This window comes from Leucopleurus acutus (genome assembly GCF_964270905.1).
Source record: "Leucopleurus acutus genome assembly, chromosome: 14".
Taxonomy (NCBI): Eukaryota; Metazoa; Chordata; class Mammalia; order Artiodactyla; family Delphinidae; genus Leucopleurus; species Leucopleurus acutus.
Genome location: NC_139156.1, coordinates 17,605,463 through 17,624,987, shown reverse-complemented (window position 1 = coordinate 17,624,987; position 19,525 = coordinate 17,605,463). Strand labels below are relative to the sequence as shown.

Sequence of the window (19,525 nt, the reverse complement as noted above, 5' to 3'; positions counted from 1 at the left end):
TTAGTGCTTGTAGTATACTCTTTCGAGAAGCTTGGCTAGAAAAGGAAGAATAAAGAGCAGTTGGGCATTAGCTGGGGAGTGTAGTATAGGGTAAAATAACCTTTTAAAATATTGAAAGTTGGGGTACACTTAAAAATGTTTGTATTCTTAAAGGGAAGAACCAGTAGAGAGTGACACATTGAAGATAGAAGAGAAAGAACATTTACTTGATGAAGCAAAGCCCCTCAGTAGGCAGGATTTTATTCTGTTCAACTGAAAATGGAGAATCTTTTAGATTCACAACATGTTTATGAATCAGGTATGAATATTTATATTTACTTAATCATATTTTATAGTTTTGGGTCACCCAGGTATAGAAGTAATCTTCAAAATATTTCCGTAGAGGATTTGGGCTAAAAGAGTTTTGTTTTATTGGCTAAGCATCACAGTTATATTGGCTGTATTCATAAAGCATTAAAAGGTATATTGTACACCTCTGAATTATGAGCACTGTAAACTCAAGGTAACACAGCATATTCTTTACTGAAGAATCTCTCACAACATGGGTCCAAAAGTAAGTACCAAGAAAAAAAATACTGTAAAAATCGTTTGCTTATGAGATGGCTGGTTCCAAGCTAGAATTTTAGAGTAGATAAATCGGGAGTCACCAGATCTCATGGGTAAGCAGATAATTCTTAGCACATCTTAATAACTGGTGTGGCTCCTCTCCTGCCATGAGGTTAAATTATTGTTGCTTTATGTTGTAGCCTTTGAAGATTCATCTTGAAACATCTCAGTTACACCCATAGGTGTGGTTGTGACTCACCAACTGAGATCAGACACTTTTTTCTATCAAATAAAACATTCTACCTTAAGCATGTGTCACCCTTGGACTTTCAACTTTATTGTTGTCAATATTCCAGATGTTAGCAACAAAGTATAAGTAAAGGTTGGTTTGTTTGTTTTGGAGGAGGGTGACAAGAAACAAAATCTACAGACTAATCAACTTTATAGCTGATGATACATTCATAGAACTAGGTGAATGGTACAGCCAACCTTACCCTGGGGAATGGGTGATAAGACACCCCCAGCCTGTCTTGGTGGTCTGGTAAAGTGAAAAGAGCACTGGCATTGGGAAACGGATTCTGTCCTTCTTCTGCCAGGTCTTTCCTGGGTGTGTGGCCTTGGGTAGATCGCCCATCTGGCTTGGGACCTCTCATCTCTACGTTTGCAGGATGGTTTAGATGATGCTGGATGTCACTGTCAACTGTCAGATTCTGTCATTTATGTGATAACCTCAGTGACAGTTACATAGAATTCTCAAGATCATTTGTTCTTGGATGTCTGGATCACTTGAAACTACGACTGTGGATGGATTTTCAATGAATGAATCACTTTTCCTTCCTAATGCTAGGCAGATTACATAGGGAAACCTAGATACAAATTAATTATATAAATCTACATACTTTACTTCAGTAATTCTTTTAAAAATATAAATAAAGCATCTGTTATATAGCATTCATTTATCAGAGTATCATTTTCCAATGGGAATGTATAGGGTATTTATATATCATTATCAAACAAAATAATGAACATTTTGACATTTTGATTATTTCAAGTACAGTATGTGGAGTTATTTTATATTCAGAAAGACTGTAAAGAATTAGACTTCCTCTGCTGCATACTTACACTGTTCCAGATGTTGACAACAACATCTGGGCATTCTATCATGAGCTGATTTTCTGAATGAAGTAACTTAATTATTGATTGACAAACTAACATGATATAAGACACAGACACACTATGTTCAATAGCAGTGTCAAAGTTGTAAACTACAAACATATGCAAGCAAATGGGGCCATGATTCTAACTAACTCAAGTTGCATTTTGAAACACTAATGTTAAACTTAAATTTCAGGCGTAAGTTTAGAAATGCTGGAGGAGGAAACGAAGAAGTGCAGTTACATCATTTCTGGGCTGTCTGTTTTGCAAATCATTAAATGATGTAGTGGCAATGTGGTCAGAGTTCCTAGTATAAATAAAAGTCTATTCTAGCATTGTGAAACATAAATAGAGTCATTCCATATGGATTGCATATGGGTTTGTATGAGTCTATATGTGTATATATACAGATATAACCTCATCATATGGAAATAAATATTCACATGTGATATTAAAGCTAAATTTAAAAAAATAATTAGGAGAAAATGTGGTATGATTTATCTTATTATTTATAGCCAAAACATAAATATCCATTTCAAACACATAAAATGTTTTGAAAGTACAAGCAAAAATAGTAAATAAGAATGATTATAATAGAAAGACATTTGTAATTGTACTTTTTTGAAAAAAATTTCTAGTATTACATACTCAAGAGCAATGGGTTATTTTAGTGTTCGCACGGTAACCTGCTTTTCCAACTGCTGGTAGCCTAGCAGCAGGGCATGTTAGTATTTTCTCTCTGGTGGCTTGCATATGGTCCATTGGCCATGAGTTTATGATAGATAGAAAGTGTGCTTTCCCTTTATTAACGCTACAGTATTGGTGACATGTGGCATGTGCACTTTCTAGTGAATGAGTTTGACCTTTAACTCTAAACAGTCCCTTGAGCAAGAGCAAGCCATGTTTAGTGGAATGACTACTTAGAAGAAACAGATTGGAAGTTCCTTTCTCTGATAGCATTAAAGAAATGCAGGAAAGTTTTTTATCATTGAAAGTCATCCAAAAATTGTGGAACCATAAAATAGGAAATTGGACAAAACAATGTAGTAGTAGAATTACTGGATGAAATAATGGAATTTTTTAAAGCAACTTTTGGTATATATTGGCAAATCATTTTCAACGAAAGATGCACTAATTTATACTCTCAGTCATGTATGTGTACTGGTTTTATTGTATCCTTTCCAATATTATCAAGTAATATTTAGTTGAACATCCTTTGCAGGGTTATCACATCCAAGGTATTATGATAGACTTCCATTTGTTTATAATATTTAAATCCTCACAAAAGCCCTGGGAAATAAATATTGTCACCACTTTTTTAGAGATTGAGGGAACTGATGTTCAGAAAACTTAATTTTGACCAAAGATCACATACTGAAAAGTTACTTCCGTTCTTTTCACTCAGTGCCCTGTGCTTTGTCATCCTAACAACTTTCCAAGGATCAAACATTTACCTAACAGTTTACTTTACCTTTACCTATATCATGTAGTATGGTATGTTTTAATCTTAAATTGCTATTTGCTAGAAATTAGTACAGCACAGAGAACATGGTCATAAACAAAATTTTATAAATTCCGTTTTATTTTTTTCTCCAAAATTTAAGTTTCCTGTCCTGGATTGATGAGCCTTTTTAAGTCCTGGGTCAGAGGTAGAGTAAGGATGAAAAGCTGAAATCACCAGCAAAGAAATAGAAGTAGGGTTAAAAATGGAATGCCTTGTTCCAAAGATAGATGCTTTTTAGAAAATGCCATCTGGGTATTATGGAAGTATGACATTTTTTAATTAGAACCAGATAAAGTTAGGTAAGAAATGAGTACCAGCAATTATATGGCTAGCTAATAAATATAATTTCACGGTATTCTGTAGCTATCCCAAAGTGTGAATTATAACAGGAGCAGTTAAATTCTTTAGAGTAGTTAAATTCTTTGGCTATGAAAGCGTAACAGTTTTTAATAGGTGTATCACCTGGTAACCTGGGGCATTATTAAATATATGGAGACTGAAAGACATGGTAGAAGCAATGGAAAAGTCTGGCCAGGCTGGGTGATTTGTTTTAGACCTATGGAGAAATCTATTAACCATTTCTTCTATAGACCAATTTGATTAGGAAGTAGGACAAGCTGTTCTTTCATTACTTACCAAAACCATACTGCACTTTGTATCAATTATTTGGCTGTCTGCAGCACATAGATTAGAATAAAGGGCTTTCTTACTGTTTGTGAATGTTGCGGATTGCTGATTCGTAATTAAAGTACTGAATGAAGAAAATCAGGCCAAAATTGAATGGGAATGAGAAAGTCTTAATTCTGTAATACAGATTTTGTCTTAAGCGGCCCATTCAACATGGTAACACTCTTCATAACCCTGGAGTGTTTGCCTCCCATGTAAAACTCAAATCGAATGCCTTAGAGATTGTTTCCTCTCCCATGCCTTGTGATGTAGCTGTATGGGTATTAATTTAGTGAAATATCCTGTCTGCCAGGTGTGGGAACTAGCTGATTTTATTGTAATACCAGATCATTACTTAGTTCATATGCAACAGAGTGCAGCACATGGAAAGCATTATAAATCTATTTACAGTGTGGCTGGTCTGATGATAACATTGTATTAAATTCCCAGGTGAGGCAATTTAAGCAATTGCTTTGCCATGTGCACGCCATGGAAATTAAATTCTCATATATGCTCTAGTAATAAACCAACTTCATTGTTATGCTTATGCTAGTGGTGGGTGCTAGAATCCTCATTCTGGTTACGTATACCCTGTTTCACATGTAGAATCTTACAGGAGATGGTACCCAGATCACAGTTCTTAATTAGTTTAAACTAAGTTAATTCATTTTGTTTCTAGTTTAGCAGTGCCTGTCCAGGAACACATTCAGTTCAGTTGGGAAATGTTAAGGTCAAGTAGATAGATTGTTTCAAGCCAAATTTCCAGAGAGAACTGAGCAAGTGTATCTGTTTGAACTTGGCTTTAAGAGAATCAGCCAATCAGTATGCAGACGTTCTGTTCATCAAGTAAAAACTGCTGGGAGTCTGAAATTCTTGCTTTCGTAACCAAAGACTCACTTTTGTTGTCAGTTTAAAATAACCATTGAAATTTTGTGCATCATGTCTTAGGGATAACAATCAGTTGTTAATTTGTCATTTTTTTATGGTTCATATATATATGGTCTGTAGATTTCTCTGTCCAACTGTGTCTAGTCCACCTAAGCATATAAGTTAGAAGGAATAAACTTTACAAAAACACACAACTAAAAGTGAGAAATGTCCTTGTATTTAACTCTGTGTGTGTGTGTGTGTGGCAGATATTGTCAGTTGAAGCTTTTCCATCCTTATGGTACAGACCTGAAATTGCAGTAGATTACAAACTGCAGAGAGCTTCTGTCTTCTCCAGAAGCCACATATAAAGCACCAGTAGACAGTAGTAACTGACAACTAAGACTAAAAATGTTGACAATTTCTTGATTTGCCTGGTTAGCTTATGTATAGAAGTCATTAACTATTTATAAAATGCATTATGAATTGGGTTCCTTCAAACTGTAGCTGACTGTGTGACATTTCCAGCTCAAATTCTCATGCTTGCATTTGACTAAAGTACAGATTTTATACAGTTGATAATAAAGCAAAAAATATTTTAGTTGGTTTATAAAGATACAGTAGGTGTTTCAGTTTCATTAGCTTTGAGCCTGCCAAATTAAAGTATGACATAGTACTTAGCAATGTAGAGTGACACTTTAAAAAAATTCCACAAAATGTAAAATATTTTATTGATATTTTGGAGGAAAATTCCATAAAATAAGCAGTTTGTCATTCAAAGGAATTGGCCTTTTTTTGGCATTCAGTTAGTTTAGTGATGATTCTGCAGGCTAAATTACAGTTGATTAAAATCGGCTTATTTAAAATTTCAAACCATAAAAATTTAGGAGAAAATACCAATGTCATGCATTTAAATATAATTCTTAGTAAAGCAAAGTGTTAATTTAAAAAAAATTTTATAAAGTGATACTTGAGTGTAAAGAGTTCAGTTTTCAGCATTAGCTGTGTCATTTTCATGAGGAACTATTTCTGATATTTGAAATGAGTTATCTTTTCAGTCAGTCAGAAGAACATTTTAAGGGAAGTCAGTCCTATCAGAGAATATTTTATAAACTCAGCATATCATTTGCTTAATTACATCCAGAAAGCCATCCCAATGAGCAGTTTTAACCATCCCAATGGTAAAGAATGACATTTATAGGGACCACCCTTCAGCTGTGGATAAATCTTTAGTTCTCTGTTGCTGAGCATGTACACCCTTAATTGCTGGTTTTTAAAAGCAATGGATTCTAACCAAAACAAGATTAGATATTTAGGGATACATGTTTATAATTTTCTTCTTCTTTTGAAATTCATCAAATCAAAATAAGAATATAATATAATTAAACAATCTATGCCAATTTGTTGGTATTTTGTTATAAAAGGGAAAAACAAAAACCATCTCTATATGATATTCTTGCATACTGTGGAATGTTTTAGTCCCCCATAGTGATGAAATGAATAATTAAAAAGGCAGCTCTGATACCACAGCCTGTTTAAAGGTTCTCATTTCCTTTAATGCTGTAAAATCCTAGTTTGAAACTAGTTTGAAGCTAGTTTGAAACTACCGTAGCGAGGAGCTCCAAATGGGCAAAAGAAAGGTTTGGCTTGATTGAAATATTGTGGTAAGGCCATGAAGGGTACTGTCCTTGTAATTTAGCATTTTTCAGTATGATATGAAGTCAATAGAAATAGCTAACTAATAGTAGCTTCAGTGAATACAGTAAGAGAAGCCAACCTAATATCCGCTGTTTGTGGTAGTAAGAAGCCTGCCATATTCAAAAATGAATGAGTTGGATCACTCCTGAATAGTTAAGACATCTGATATAGATGTCATTACTGACGTCAGTCTAATGACCTAACTTTTCTATTTTGTCCTTTCTGCAACATGGTTGGTTTCATTTATCTACTGCCAGAGTATGAGATACACATTTGTAGCAAGGAAGGGGAGCTTGGGGTAGAGACTTAGGGCAGGAGGGGATACCACCATCTCCTTTGTAACATTTTGCAATTTTTATATTTTTTTTCCTGAGAGTATTCAGAGGGTAATAAAATGAGGAGGAAATTTTGTGCGGTAGAATGAGTACTGAGCTGTAAGTCAGGACCACAGAGTTCTAGTCTCAATTTAACCAAAGCTACCTTTAGAATTCTGCGAGACTGATTTTTTTTTTCTCTAAAAAAACAAAAGGATGTCTAGGTTTATTTATTTTTATTTATACCCCATTCAGCCCTTTTCAACTGGATTCTGCCAGAGAGTTAAGCCTTAATGCCCTAAAGTTTCTATTCTATGTAATGAACTAAACTCTCTCTCATGTCCCATCTTTGGGAGAATTGAGAAAATAGTCACTGAAATCATTTTCTGTATTTTGTGGTTCAGAAAAAGAACCCCAATTGAGAAAGGCAACTTTAAAATGATTTAAAGTCTATTAGTTTTTCTTGTCAAAAGTCCTTTTAAATTCTAGTATAGTAGGATTTTATGTTTAAGATATTATGATCCCTGTGTGGCGAAGCAGTGTTACTCATTGACTGGTTTAAAAATCTAATTAAAAATCTTGTTGACTTCTGCTCACGGATTATGGATAGTCCTTTTAAACTACAATAATTTTTCATATCACAGTTGAGCAAGTAAGACATATTAAGTGCTAAACTGTAGACCCCAAGTGGGAAAAGATTACTGTTTCCCAACTGCCTTTTTTTAATTGACTGTTTTTGCTTAGTTAGTTCAGAAGCAGAAAAGGCAGCAAAGTAATCTGTAACTCGGCATTTGGGTCTGAAATAGTGATGCTGAAGTAGGATCTGAGGATGGCACTCTAGCTTCACAGCTCATTTTCAGAGCTTTTTAGCTTTTCCAAATGTGTGCATGTTTAGATAATTCATGAGTTGCTTGCAGACATGTCCCTCTGACTTTACAGGTAAAGGTAGATTTCTTGTAAAACAAAATTTCAGTGTGTGAAAAATCGATCCATAGCCTGCTTGTCTTTATTTATTGGAATTGGGAAAAGCTGGCTCATAGCCTACTTGCCTTTATTTACTGGGGTTGGGAAATTTAATTTGTTTTACCAGATGCACACATACACACACTCCCGCTGCTTTTCCTTAGGCCATTTTTATAGAGGACTTGGAGACATTTAAATTATTGTTTGGAAACGGCACGTGCTTTTAAATTCTGGTTAGTAACATCACAATAATGAAAGAAATAGGGATATGCTATTTTCCAGGCATTCCAGTGTATAGTTGGAGATATAATATTATCCTAGAATTAGAGATTTTAAAAAACCTATATTGTAGAGTCCATTTCCTGCCACAATATTAAAGACCTCCATATACTCTTGTTTTAATTACAATCTGGTGAGTGTTGCAGATATACAGCTATATAGTTGTATTTCCTTTAGCTTTGTGGTCTGATTTGAATGACTCTGCATGGAATAACATATCAATTCTGATCCGTTTGTGAATATTAATAGAGTACTTAACACAATGCAGAGTTTTCTTCCATTACTGGCATTTGAAAAAACTTCTAATTTACATTAAACTCCTCAAGTTCAAGAACTTTGCACAACTTTGGTTTGCACATTTGAGCAAATAGGTTTCCATTAGGGGGCTCTCGAGGTTTGAGATGATCAGCGTTGATACCAATAATGCTTCGAAGGCTTTACTTTCTAACGTTCATCTTGCTCTCTCCCTTTTTGTTTTGTTTTATAGAAAAGGTCACGGATTGCCTACAGTGACGAAGTACGGAATGAGCTCCTAGGGGATGATGGGAATTCCTCAGAGAACCAGGTAGAATGCTAATCAGGAAGGCCCGGTGGGTGGCTGGAGGGTGAAGGAGGTCACTGGCACACTGGGCTCTCAAGCTGCTCCGTAACAGTATTAGCAGCAACTCATGTGGAAGCGATACTGTTTAATGCAAAGCTGGAGTCTTAATCAACTTCAAAATGTTTCTTGGAGATCTTACATTTAACCCTTTACCTTGTGATCACTGTCTGCTATCTTTTTAAAAAATCTTTTCTTCTCTTTTCTTTATTATTTAGTACTTAAGGAATAACTTGAAACACACTGTTTGCAGACAAAGCCAAGGTCCTCACCTCAAACACATGTAAAAGGAATAAAAAAGTACATAATGCAGCTTTGATAATAATGCAGTATAATTAAATCAACACTTGCAGCAAAACAAATGAAAGTAAGCTTTCAAAATTCGACAGGGCAGCTCAGTCTTCTATTGTGTAGCTTCTTAAAAATACATTCACCAAAATGCAAATTGTAAGCACCAGTGTGGAACTTGGATACTCACATAAAGGTCCTGCCCCTGTCAAATAATGAAGATGATGATGATGATGATGATGATAGTGGTAGCAGTAGTAATAAGAAAAGGAAAAGTCTTCACAGTTTAAGATCTGCACAGGCAAAAAAATTAAGATATAATTTCTTCTTAAAGAGGCCTTACAACTTAGTTGTCAGTTCTCACTGGATCACACAGTAGTGTCATGAGTCTAATTAATGTCCCACTTCTTTCTTTGAATTAATACTGCAGATTTCGTGAATTCATGTAGATAATATATATGACTTTAAAAAAATGTTTCAAGAACCTCAGAGTAGAGATGATTTTAAAAATGTCTCAAACAGTCCCAGTTTCTCTTTGACACTTTTAAAGAAAGTAAATGATAGGGAACTTCAGAAACAAGACCTGAACGTGTTTATTAATGTTACCTTGGCAAGTCTAGTAAAAGTCTCTACTCTCTAAATAAAAATGAACATAAACCATTCATTGAGTACACCAAAATTTTAATAAGATAGTAAAACATAATATATTGATATTCATTATAAAAATTCATAATAGTATTTACCATTTCAAGTAGAATATAAGTTTATATATGCTGAAATTATATTACTATCCACTAAAATGTTAATATTGTAAACAGGGTTGTTGCTTATGTGATTAAGGCCCCCATCTGTCCACCCCCCAAAAAGGAGAGGAATCACTGAGCTGATTGTGTTTGTTTTGGGGAAGATCTTACCTCCTCCACTATTTGGATGTTATCAGCTTGAGTTCAGACATGTAAACATATTAAACTTTGACTTGGGATTTCAGCTTCCCTGATTGAAATGTGAGAATAGCTAAGGGAAAAAAAAAAAGGAGCACATTAAACACAAAAGCGTGATGTGATAAAAGAGTTTTACATGTAATAGATTAAATAATGTGAGGATGAGAGCAAAACATTTTTCTTCCTATTTTAAGTGAGATTTAGATTGCTCATACCTCTTGAGTGAATCAATCATAGTTTTATTTTCTATCTTTACTGCAAAAATACTATATTTTTTTGCAAAAAAAAAAAAAAGGGAATGCATAGTCCCCATGTCAGTTCTTTAAAAAGCTACAGATCTTTCCGTCATTTGAAACTACTGCCTAATATAGAGGAAATAGAAAGGAAGGGGGTGTTTCTCATTCAGACTCCTTTATTGTAATGGATGTTGTAGTACTGTGACAGGGATCCTTTTTTTTTTTTGAAGCATGTTCCCTTCTCTTAATGGACATTTTATGTGCCTAGAACATTTGCCTTATATACATATAAGAATGATTTTTTTTAATGCCTAAAGAAAAATATTCCACAAAAATAGATTGAGTTCATATTTTCTGAATTTCTCAAATTATATTCCTGTCACTTTAAAGTGATTACTCAGAGATTTCCCCTGGACTTGTGTAAATCAAACTTACAAATTCTGAAAGTGCTTGGAGAGCCTGAAGTTTAGTTGTAAGGAGCTATCACTTCAATAAATAGAGTATATGATGAATTATAGTCATGAGACTGTGGAACTGTTAGATTATTACTTATGTGAACTTTTCAGTCTAAAATTTGAATCAGATTCGAAAGTTCAAAGAGACGACACTTAACTTTTTGGATATTTTGTTACCAAATGTAGCAAAATTTCCATGTCATAATGAAGCCTTTATGTTTCATTTTTGAGGCTCTTTATCATAATATAGGAATTAAAATCCCTAAAACTATAACATATCCTTAACCAGGAATGGTCACTTGAGAATAACTCTTTATTCTGCATCAGTATTCATTCAGACTATGGAATCAAAACAGAAGTATTTTCTTTAAAGGAAGAAAAGATTTGACTCTTCATTTTAATTTTTGTAGCTCAGTGGCCGAGAAGACAGCTTTTTCTGGGTAGGATCACCTGTAAATTATAGAAAAATATATTTTCTGCACACAGATAAGTTTATTTTCAAGTTAATTGTTGAGAACTTGATTTTCAGAACTTTTTGGCCATGTGATATGTATGATAAACTTTTAACAATAGAGGGAAAACTTAGAGGTAAACAGAATGAGACAAAAATGGCAAGATTTGTTTCACTAAAATTGGGATATATATCAATTTTTTAAAATTATAGGTCAGAAAAGGAAAAGGATAAAGAATTAATAGCAAAGGCTGCAAATAGATAAAGTGAACTAAATACTAGCTATTTAGTTATTTTTGATGCAATATCCACATCCTCCCTGTAGTGACTTCTTTATGGATTCAGACAACTGTGAAGGCCATAGCTCTTATTTCTCATTCTGCCAATTTATAATGCATTTTTTAGGCATCTAAAACCTGGCTGTTAATATACATAATTATGATCTGCCAATTAACTATAAAGTATATTAATTTACTCTTAAATATGTAAACATGTTTGCCATGATTACGATTGTTAAAATTTCAAAAATTGAGAATTTTCAAATGCATTTTAATGTCCTTTATATAGTACACATTTTTATTTAATTCCAAATTAACTGCTTTGTATAAATTCATTTCTATTATATCCATTGCATGCAATCAAATATAGCTCATCCGTGATTTACAGAGAAGGGACAAAATTACCTACTTTGCACATTCGTGTATTGTTGGGTCTTTCCAAGGACTATTGTCTTAGGCATTATCATTCTATTCTTTTAACATATCAAATTTTCCATTGCATGTGACATTTTAATTTTTAGAAAGAGTTCTTGAAATGTAGTGAAGCTGTATTTAGAGTGAAAACTTAAATAATTGTTAACTCAATTTAGTTTCATGAAAACGGTTCTCAAAAAGGGAAAAAAAAAAAAATCTTACAGAATTAAACCCCCTTCATAGTGGAGTATGATAATGGGGCAAATGTTCCCCATTTTGAAACCTAATAGTGTCTCAGTTTCCATATGCAAAATTACATTGATCAATGAATAAATCTGAACAAATGAAATTTGAGTAAATCCTAAATAGAAGGTTCAAAAAAAGATATAAAGAGTAGAATATTTCTAAACGTGTGGAAATTTTTGTGGTAAAGCAATATTCAGCAGATATGATTGCTTAATTTTTTAATGCGAGGTTCTCTTAAGTTCTGATTTGGGCTTGCTGTGCATAAAGTGTGTCAAACTTCAGCTACAGACCAGGGGGTGAAGTCGGTCAATTTAATTCCCCAAGATCTAAAGAAGGTCGGTATCATTTCATATAGCCCTGACAGAGCAGATCATTACCAGGCACAAATCTGTTCGTTACGTGCTGAGGGTTTATAGCAGAATAAATAGACTGTCATCATAAGTTCAGAAAATTGTGTGTTCGACCCACGATAATGTGTAAAGGGCGTTTAATAGAGTTCAGCATTTATTCGTTATCTGTATGCGGACAGAGACGGCAGTCGCGTTATCAGCTTTAAAAAAAAAATTCGGTAGTTCTGGGAGTCACGTGACGCCCCTCGCATACAGAGGCGCGCGCGCATGAACCCTCACATGCTCTGCCGTGCAGTTTTGATTTTAGTCACAGCAGAAGGCTTAACCACAAGAGATTCCACTGGTTCAAACCAGCGTAAACCAGATTTTTTCAGCCCACAAAGGAACAGATTACCTCTTGTATCAAATTCTGCATTGGGGGAAAACCTTTGTTTCAAAAAAGATGTTGATTATCATAACTCAACATGGTGGCATGGCATGCTTTCATGTCGCCTATAACGGAGCTAGTAACTCGATAAAATACGAAATCACTACTTTCAGTCTAGTCTAAGCATTGTTAATTTTCAAAAATAGACCATCTTTTGTTTACTTGAGTGAAAACTCTCGAACTAAAAAAAAAAAAAAAAGATAAAGATTAAAAACCCTCCCATTACCTAGCTTAGCTCCAAATCCTGTGTAAAGCTGGGGTGCAGCCATGCAGCACAAACAAGATAGAACGTTTTTTGTTTGGAACCTATTGAAAAAACAAATGGGTAGCATTTTTAAACACTCATTGATTATGGCAGGGTGGTATGGCCCAAATGGTCTCTATTGCTGAAGAGTAGTTTTAAACTTTGGCCCTTTAAGTATCATAGTCAACTGAAGAATGGTGCCCCCGGAAAGAAGAAATAGCTGTGCGATCAATTCCAAGATCAGCTCTTTCTGAGAATTAATGTTTGCCTTTTTCTCCCATGATGTTTGGATAGCAAAGAGAAAGATTCCGATATACGATAGGCCAGGTATCTTAGTTTAGAATTTTACTTCTTCTGGGGAAGAATTGTAACTTTTCACATGAAATGATGAGATGCTTGACTCATACACTCAGTGGTTGCTGAGATAATGAGTGTATTAATTACAAGTAATGACAACTTCATATATATTTTTGGAAGAATGACATTAAAAGTTTCTTTTTCAGTAAATGCACTGTGAGGTATTCTGTAATAGACTCTGTACCCTTTTTATAAGTTTCATAACAGATTTGAAATCTCATTCTTTTGTACTTGAAATACTTTTCAAATAACACATGAAATAACAGTAAGCTGGAATGCATATTGCCTTCCTTGAATTGGAGACAAAAACAGCATTAAGCATCGAGAAATCTGGGTTATCGTAAACATGATACTTTTAGAAAGACTTATAGTGAGCAATTCATGGCATGTTTCTCCCAAAGCAATAGTTTAATTTATTGGCCTGCATATGTCAAGTGTTATAACAGATGTTACAGATATTTGGATGCTTAAAAATTATCAGTTGTAGACCTGAATTGCTGAGGATGCAAATTTCAGACTTAGAATGTGGTTTATAGTCTCTTACAGCATAGGTTTCAGTTTCTATTCATTGTGGAAACTATGGCAGATACCTCAACTATACAATGATATTTGTGGTTTAGAATACAGTACTATCTCTGTCTCTGTCTCTCTGTCTCTCTCTCTCTCTCTTCCACACACACACACAAAGAGTGAACCAGATATATGGTTATATCCATTTTCTAGTTTCTAAAGAGTTAAACAACTTGTTTTATCTGTTATATTTAAGACAAATGAATATTCTACAGAGGAGAATCAAAATGTTATTATAGAAGAGTTTACTAACAGGTGAAGAGTGGTTTGGGATTTGACTTCGGTGAAAAGAGACCGCAGTACAAATGAAGTGAGAGAGCTCATTGCTTTGAAATGGCCCAGTTTACAAGATGAATAAAATTGAAAAGTGAAGAAACTTCAAAAATAAAAGCACCGTGTGATTTCAGTAGCCTCTTAAGCAAAACAAAAACCTAGAAATCAACTCTGATATACGCAATATTTCTAAGGATGGTGAAATATTTTCTGATACTGCGTCCTAAATATTATCTATCCTGGCATGCTTTATTCCCTATTAAAATAATGTTACTTCCAAGGGTGATCCTATTACTAGAGTGGTTACAAGTATGACATTAGCATAACAGTTTGTTGTTTTAAAATACTTATTGGGACCAAAGCATGAACTATTAATCATTTTCATTTGGAGGTAAAACCTGAAAGCAGTTGTCAAGATTCAAAATAGAGAAACATCCTGAAAACTTGTAAATACAAAACCTCTTCAGTGGTACATTCTTAGAAGAAAAGAACAGTAAACTTGTTTTCTTTCTTTATAATATAGACTTCTATGAAGTCATTCCCCTTTATTTCATGATGGTGTCTTAGATGTACTTTAAAAGAGAATTTCACACTATTCTCTTTGTTTAATGTGACAGTGTGAGAAAGTGATCTTTATTCGTTCAAAAAACTCTGCATGTAGTCTATGTTTAGGTTCTTTTAATGTGTTTGTCTGTGATTTTTGAATGCTAAACATGTAAACAGATAAATTGTCAATGTTAATTCTGTATCCTGTCACACAACTGATCTTTCTTTCCTGCCATTTCTCTCCTTTTTATCTTTTTTTTTTTTTGTGCATTCATGTTGCAGTTGATAAAATTACGTGAAGAGGTGAGTACTTCCTAGCTTGCTTTAAAAAAAAAAAATTCTGCTTTTCCCTATAAAATTGAGTTTCTAAATCTGAAGTAAAATCTTTGGGTTTGTTTTTCCAGGAAAATCTACGCATAGCAAAAGTATTGATTATATTGCTAGAAATGTTCTCTGCTATCTTTAAAAAAAACAAGTACATCCTAATAATGCTTATCACAGTGATCATTGTTGTTTGCCAGCTTTGGAAGAAAATTCAGATTTTAAAGACCAAAAAAGGGAGGAAAAATAAAGGAATATCGTAAAACTATACCCAAGCATAGTTTTAATGTAGACTGACTTCAGTTTTGTTTTATTCATATTGGTTTCTCAAGGAAGTCAATGTGATTAAACATTTTTTCCTGACATTCTGATTTATTTTACTAAAACCTGTTTTTGAAAAAACTCCTTTCTCTCAACCAAAATTCTTAGGTTCACCATTAGATATCATGAATCTATTATCCTTTTGAGGAAACACACATATGTTATAAATACCCTACTAGTCTGTGTACACAGATACCTAAGAATAGCTAAAGCTCTCCTCATTGTTAAACACTTTCCTTTTTGTAGGAAATAGAGCCCAAGTGAGTTCTCACTTTTCTGAGTTTGCTGGTCTGTTTCATAATGCAGCTTCAGACTTTTTTTTGTGGCCAAGCAAATATTTATAACAATGTTGAAATTTTATCCCTGTATCAGTGAGGGATGCTGAATGATTCTGTATGTTTTTTTAAATTAGACCATACTTATCAAATATGCTTTGCTCTTTTCAGAAATAGAGTAGTAATATTTTTTACTTAGTGGGATTGAATTTTGTTACTTTTATATTAGGGCATAAAATAATGGCCCATATTGCAATTTAAAAATTGTCTAATTGCTTATAATAATCAGAGTCCTGTGAATTATTTTCAAGTTTAGATTGGCTGCATTGATTGAGATTTTCCCAGAAGTTTTTTTTAATTGATATGTCACCATTCTCTAGGTGATGTGAATGCTAATTTAGAGGTTTGTAGAGAGTGGTTTTCAACAACTCTTCTGATTTAAGATGCATTAGTGATGTCTTCTCAGTAGAAGTAATAATGATATATAAAACGAAGGGTGAAAATACACAAAACCCTCACCCTACAACCTTTTTGTGTTTTTTTAATCTTCCCTGCGTGGAAGCAGATGTATATACTAAATGAATATTATCAGTCGCAGTTTTGATGTGAGTGATACGTCAACATTATTCTTCTGCAAGACAGACTGCTTGTATGTGTTTGCATATACTCAGGCTTAGGTGAAGAATCTGAATTTTCAAATGTTAATGCAACCAACAATAGACTTGAAAACCACTGTATGAAGAAACTACATGAAGCTCTTGGCCCTGAATTTAGCAGTGAATATAATTAATAAACCCTTGTGCCTTAGTACCATCAGCATCGTTGACAGAAGATTTAGTTTTAAGCTGAATTGTATGGATTTAGTAATCTTAATTCTATAAGCTGAAAACATCACATCTGCATTTCTTTTAAAATATGTTTCATCATCGTTTTATGGCTTAATTCCTTTGTTGTGCCTATAGCAACAGTTTTATCAGTTATGTGTCTGGAATGCATGTTTCCAAAACTGTAACCTGAAATGGAATTGTACTTGGAAGAGTTAGATCACTCAACTAACAGAATAGTATACTCTGAAATATTCTTTTTACAGTCTTTGATATGGGCACAGCATTGATATTTATAGAATAGGTTGCGGTGATGACACTGTGTTGGTAAATTGTTTGCTCCAAAGTGATTGTTTCTCAGCCAGGATTCTCAGAGTAATCAAACAGTGAATGTACCCCAGATTTCTTCCTTGTATCTATCCTAAGAAGACAAACACTCCTCTGCTTCAAAATAGGATGTTTCATTGTGTTTGGAAACAAAGTATGCCCCATCCGTTCCTTATGATGCTCTTTTGGGGCTCAGTTCTGGAAACAGAGCATCCTTGGAGGCAGGCTGGTAGTGCATAGGGAGCTGAACTGGTGTTGGCTCTGCCGAGCTCTCTGTTTGAATCCTGCATCTCCAGCTCTCCATGTTGCACAGCTCCTCACACAAGTGGAGCTGTGTCTGAAGCTTCTGCACAGCTTCACTTACCTGCTTTGAAAAGGGCTGAGAAGAGGGTGAGAGAATGAGTTTGGGATGGAGTGTGGGGGCAAGTTGAAAGCATCAGTTGCTACTGTAGTGCATTTCCTTTCATTTTCAGAGACCAGGGCAATGCACAACTAAGGGGACGATGTAAATAGCACAGCTGTTACAAGAACTTGATTTTAGCTTGACTTAAGTGAAGAGGTTCCAAAATACAAAGTGAGGTCCTGCTGGAAAGCTGCTGGTAAACTGGTAGTCCTCTTGTGTGCAGATTTGCTCTGGTAGAATTGAACTGTCCTGACGCAGAGTTATTTAGGAAGATACCTTTATTCCATTATTTAGGAATATACTTTTTTTTTTTATAAAAAGTTCTCTTAGAAATTTTGCTCTCTATTATAGCCATATACTGAATAAGCTGATTTGACTCCCTTTCGTGGAATCTCAAAAATCATTCTACATTTAAACACTTTGTTTCCTGCATTTTATATTATCATATAATTAGACTGTGCATTTTCAGTATTGAGCTTTGATTTTTTTTTTTTTAATCTACAGTAGCTAAATATTTTCTTTTAGTTTAGGGATTTCATCCAATATGAAAATGAACCAAAAATCTTTGTTCTGTTATTCTGGATTAAAATTCACATTTACTCTTGATATCACAAATCTGATTATCTTTTTAGAGAATCACCAATTTGAAATCAAGTCCTTTGTTAAGACAGAAAACAATATTCAAAGAAGGGAAGAGCAATCCCCACTCCCAAAACCTGCATGTAGTGAGAATTAGGAATAAGAAAGCTGTATTTGACAAGCTGAGTAAAGTGTTTAATTTTATTTAAAAATAGTCATAAATGCCGAACATATAAAGCTCCCCTTGCTTTTCTTTTTCTCAATTACAGCCTTGAGTGATTTTGCGTTTTCATGGCATGCGCTTTCCTTCCTCCCTTTTATTTATTTAGCACTTTTTTTTTCCGGCGGCGGGGGGGTGGGGGAGCAGTTTTTCTCTTAATTTCTCCACTGTATAGTAGACGACTCTATTAATTATTATAGACTGTTGTTGCAGCTTTCCTGACCTTCACATCAGGTCCTATCTCTCTGTTCTAAATGCATTGTTTTAATGATTCTTCCCCCCATTCCCCCCAGCACTTCCCCCCAAAAAAAATTTCAAGGAAAGCTTTGATGTGGCTTTAGCTGCCTCCAACGTCTGGCCGCATCTCAGATGTGTCACCTATGCCGGGAGGGAATAAGGAAATCACGTTTTGAATGGTAATGATAACATACTAATCACTTCCTTTCTTTGAAGATGGGAGCGAGATATTCTGTCAGCATCCCTGGCTGCTAGAGCTTGGAGGCACTGGTCTAGGTGTATTAGCTTAAGTGTGCATGTCAATACAGCTTGCATCTCCAAGATCCATGGGGGCTCATTAGAGCAAGGTGGATCGTTTCGCTCGACAGCCACTCAGATAATATGTGTGGCACCTCCTTTTTTATTATTATTAGAAAGCATTTCTTCGATTTTAAATGACATCTGTCAACAACACAAAGTTGGAGTTATGGCTGCATTTTTTTCTTTCTTTTTGACCAGATACCAAAACTGATTTGAAGGGGAAAGTACTAATTTATACAAATACATGTGTGCATGTACATACACACAAATATACAGTTACACATATTCTTATATTTCTAAGTATCCAGATATACATGCATCTATACACACATATGCACACACACACACACACACACACACACACACACACATTCCCATGGGCATGCACGCATTCTTATCCATTCACAGCTATGATTAGCTTGTTAATATATTTTATAAACCTGAATATGATCTAGTGTATGATCATTATGCTTTAAAAAAGAAAAGAAAAGAAAATCAGCCTTAATGTAGAAAAGAAAGTTTAGAGGCTGAGGATTTGGGGAAAATTCTCTAATTTCCCCCATCAAATGTAATAGAAAAGCGTATATATAAGTATTATCATTTTAGTTCACAGTCTAAAACACTATGTGTCAGAAATTCACTTTCAGCCTAGTGCCATATGTCTGGGAATATTTGGGAATAAATCCACAATTTTGTACATCTGTGTGCATGGGGGAAACATGTGTCTCTTGTTTCTTAGTGGTTGCCCCGAGTGGTCTTAGAACTAGAACTGCTGTTTAGTATTCTGTTTTAGTAGCATACGTTGTTCTATATGGCATCTTGCTGTACATCTAAATTGAGAGGCATTCTCTTAAAAATAAAGTTTCTGTTTATAAATTACTATGTGTAGGAATCAAAGGAACAAGTGAGTTTTTTTAAATGATTGAATTTTATAAAAAATAAATACAAAATAGGGATCATAAATCTATGCAGATATCTCATAAATCTACTTCTGCTGAAACAGTAAAGATCCAGTTGGTTCTGGTTTTCATACCTTTCTCAGTGTTTCGGAG

At 34.3% G+C, this 19,525-nt stretch overlaps 1 protein-coding gene across 3 annotated transcripts in view; it reads left to right on the top strand.

Annotated features, from left to right (window-relative positions):
* Positions 1 to 19,525, top strand: part of VTI1A (vesicle transport through interaction with t-SNAREs 1A) — a 357,558-nt gene that overhangs the window by 61,244 nt on the left and 276,789 nt on the right. For 2 of the 3 annotated variants that reach the window (XM_082854381.1, XM_082854383.1), the window contains exons 4-5: positions 8,480 to 8,557; positions 14,949 to 14,969. In XM_082854381.1, the coding sequence (XP_082710507.1) occupies positions 8,480 to 8,557; positions 14,949 to 14,969 (99 nt within the window). The remainder of the gene's footprint in view (positions 1 to 8,479; positions 8,558 to 14,948; positions 14,970 to 19,525) is intronic. The other variant, XM_082854382.1, reaches the window with a different exon arrangement.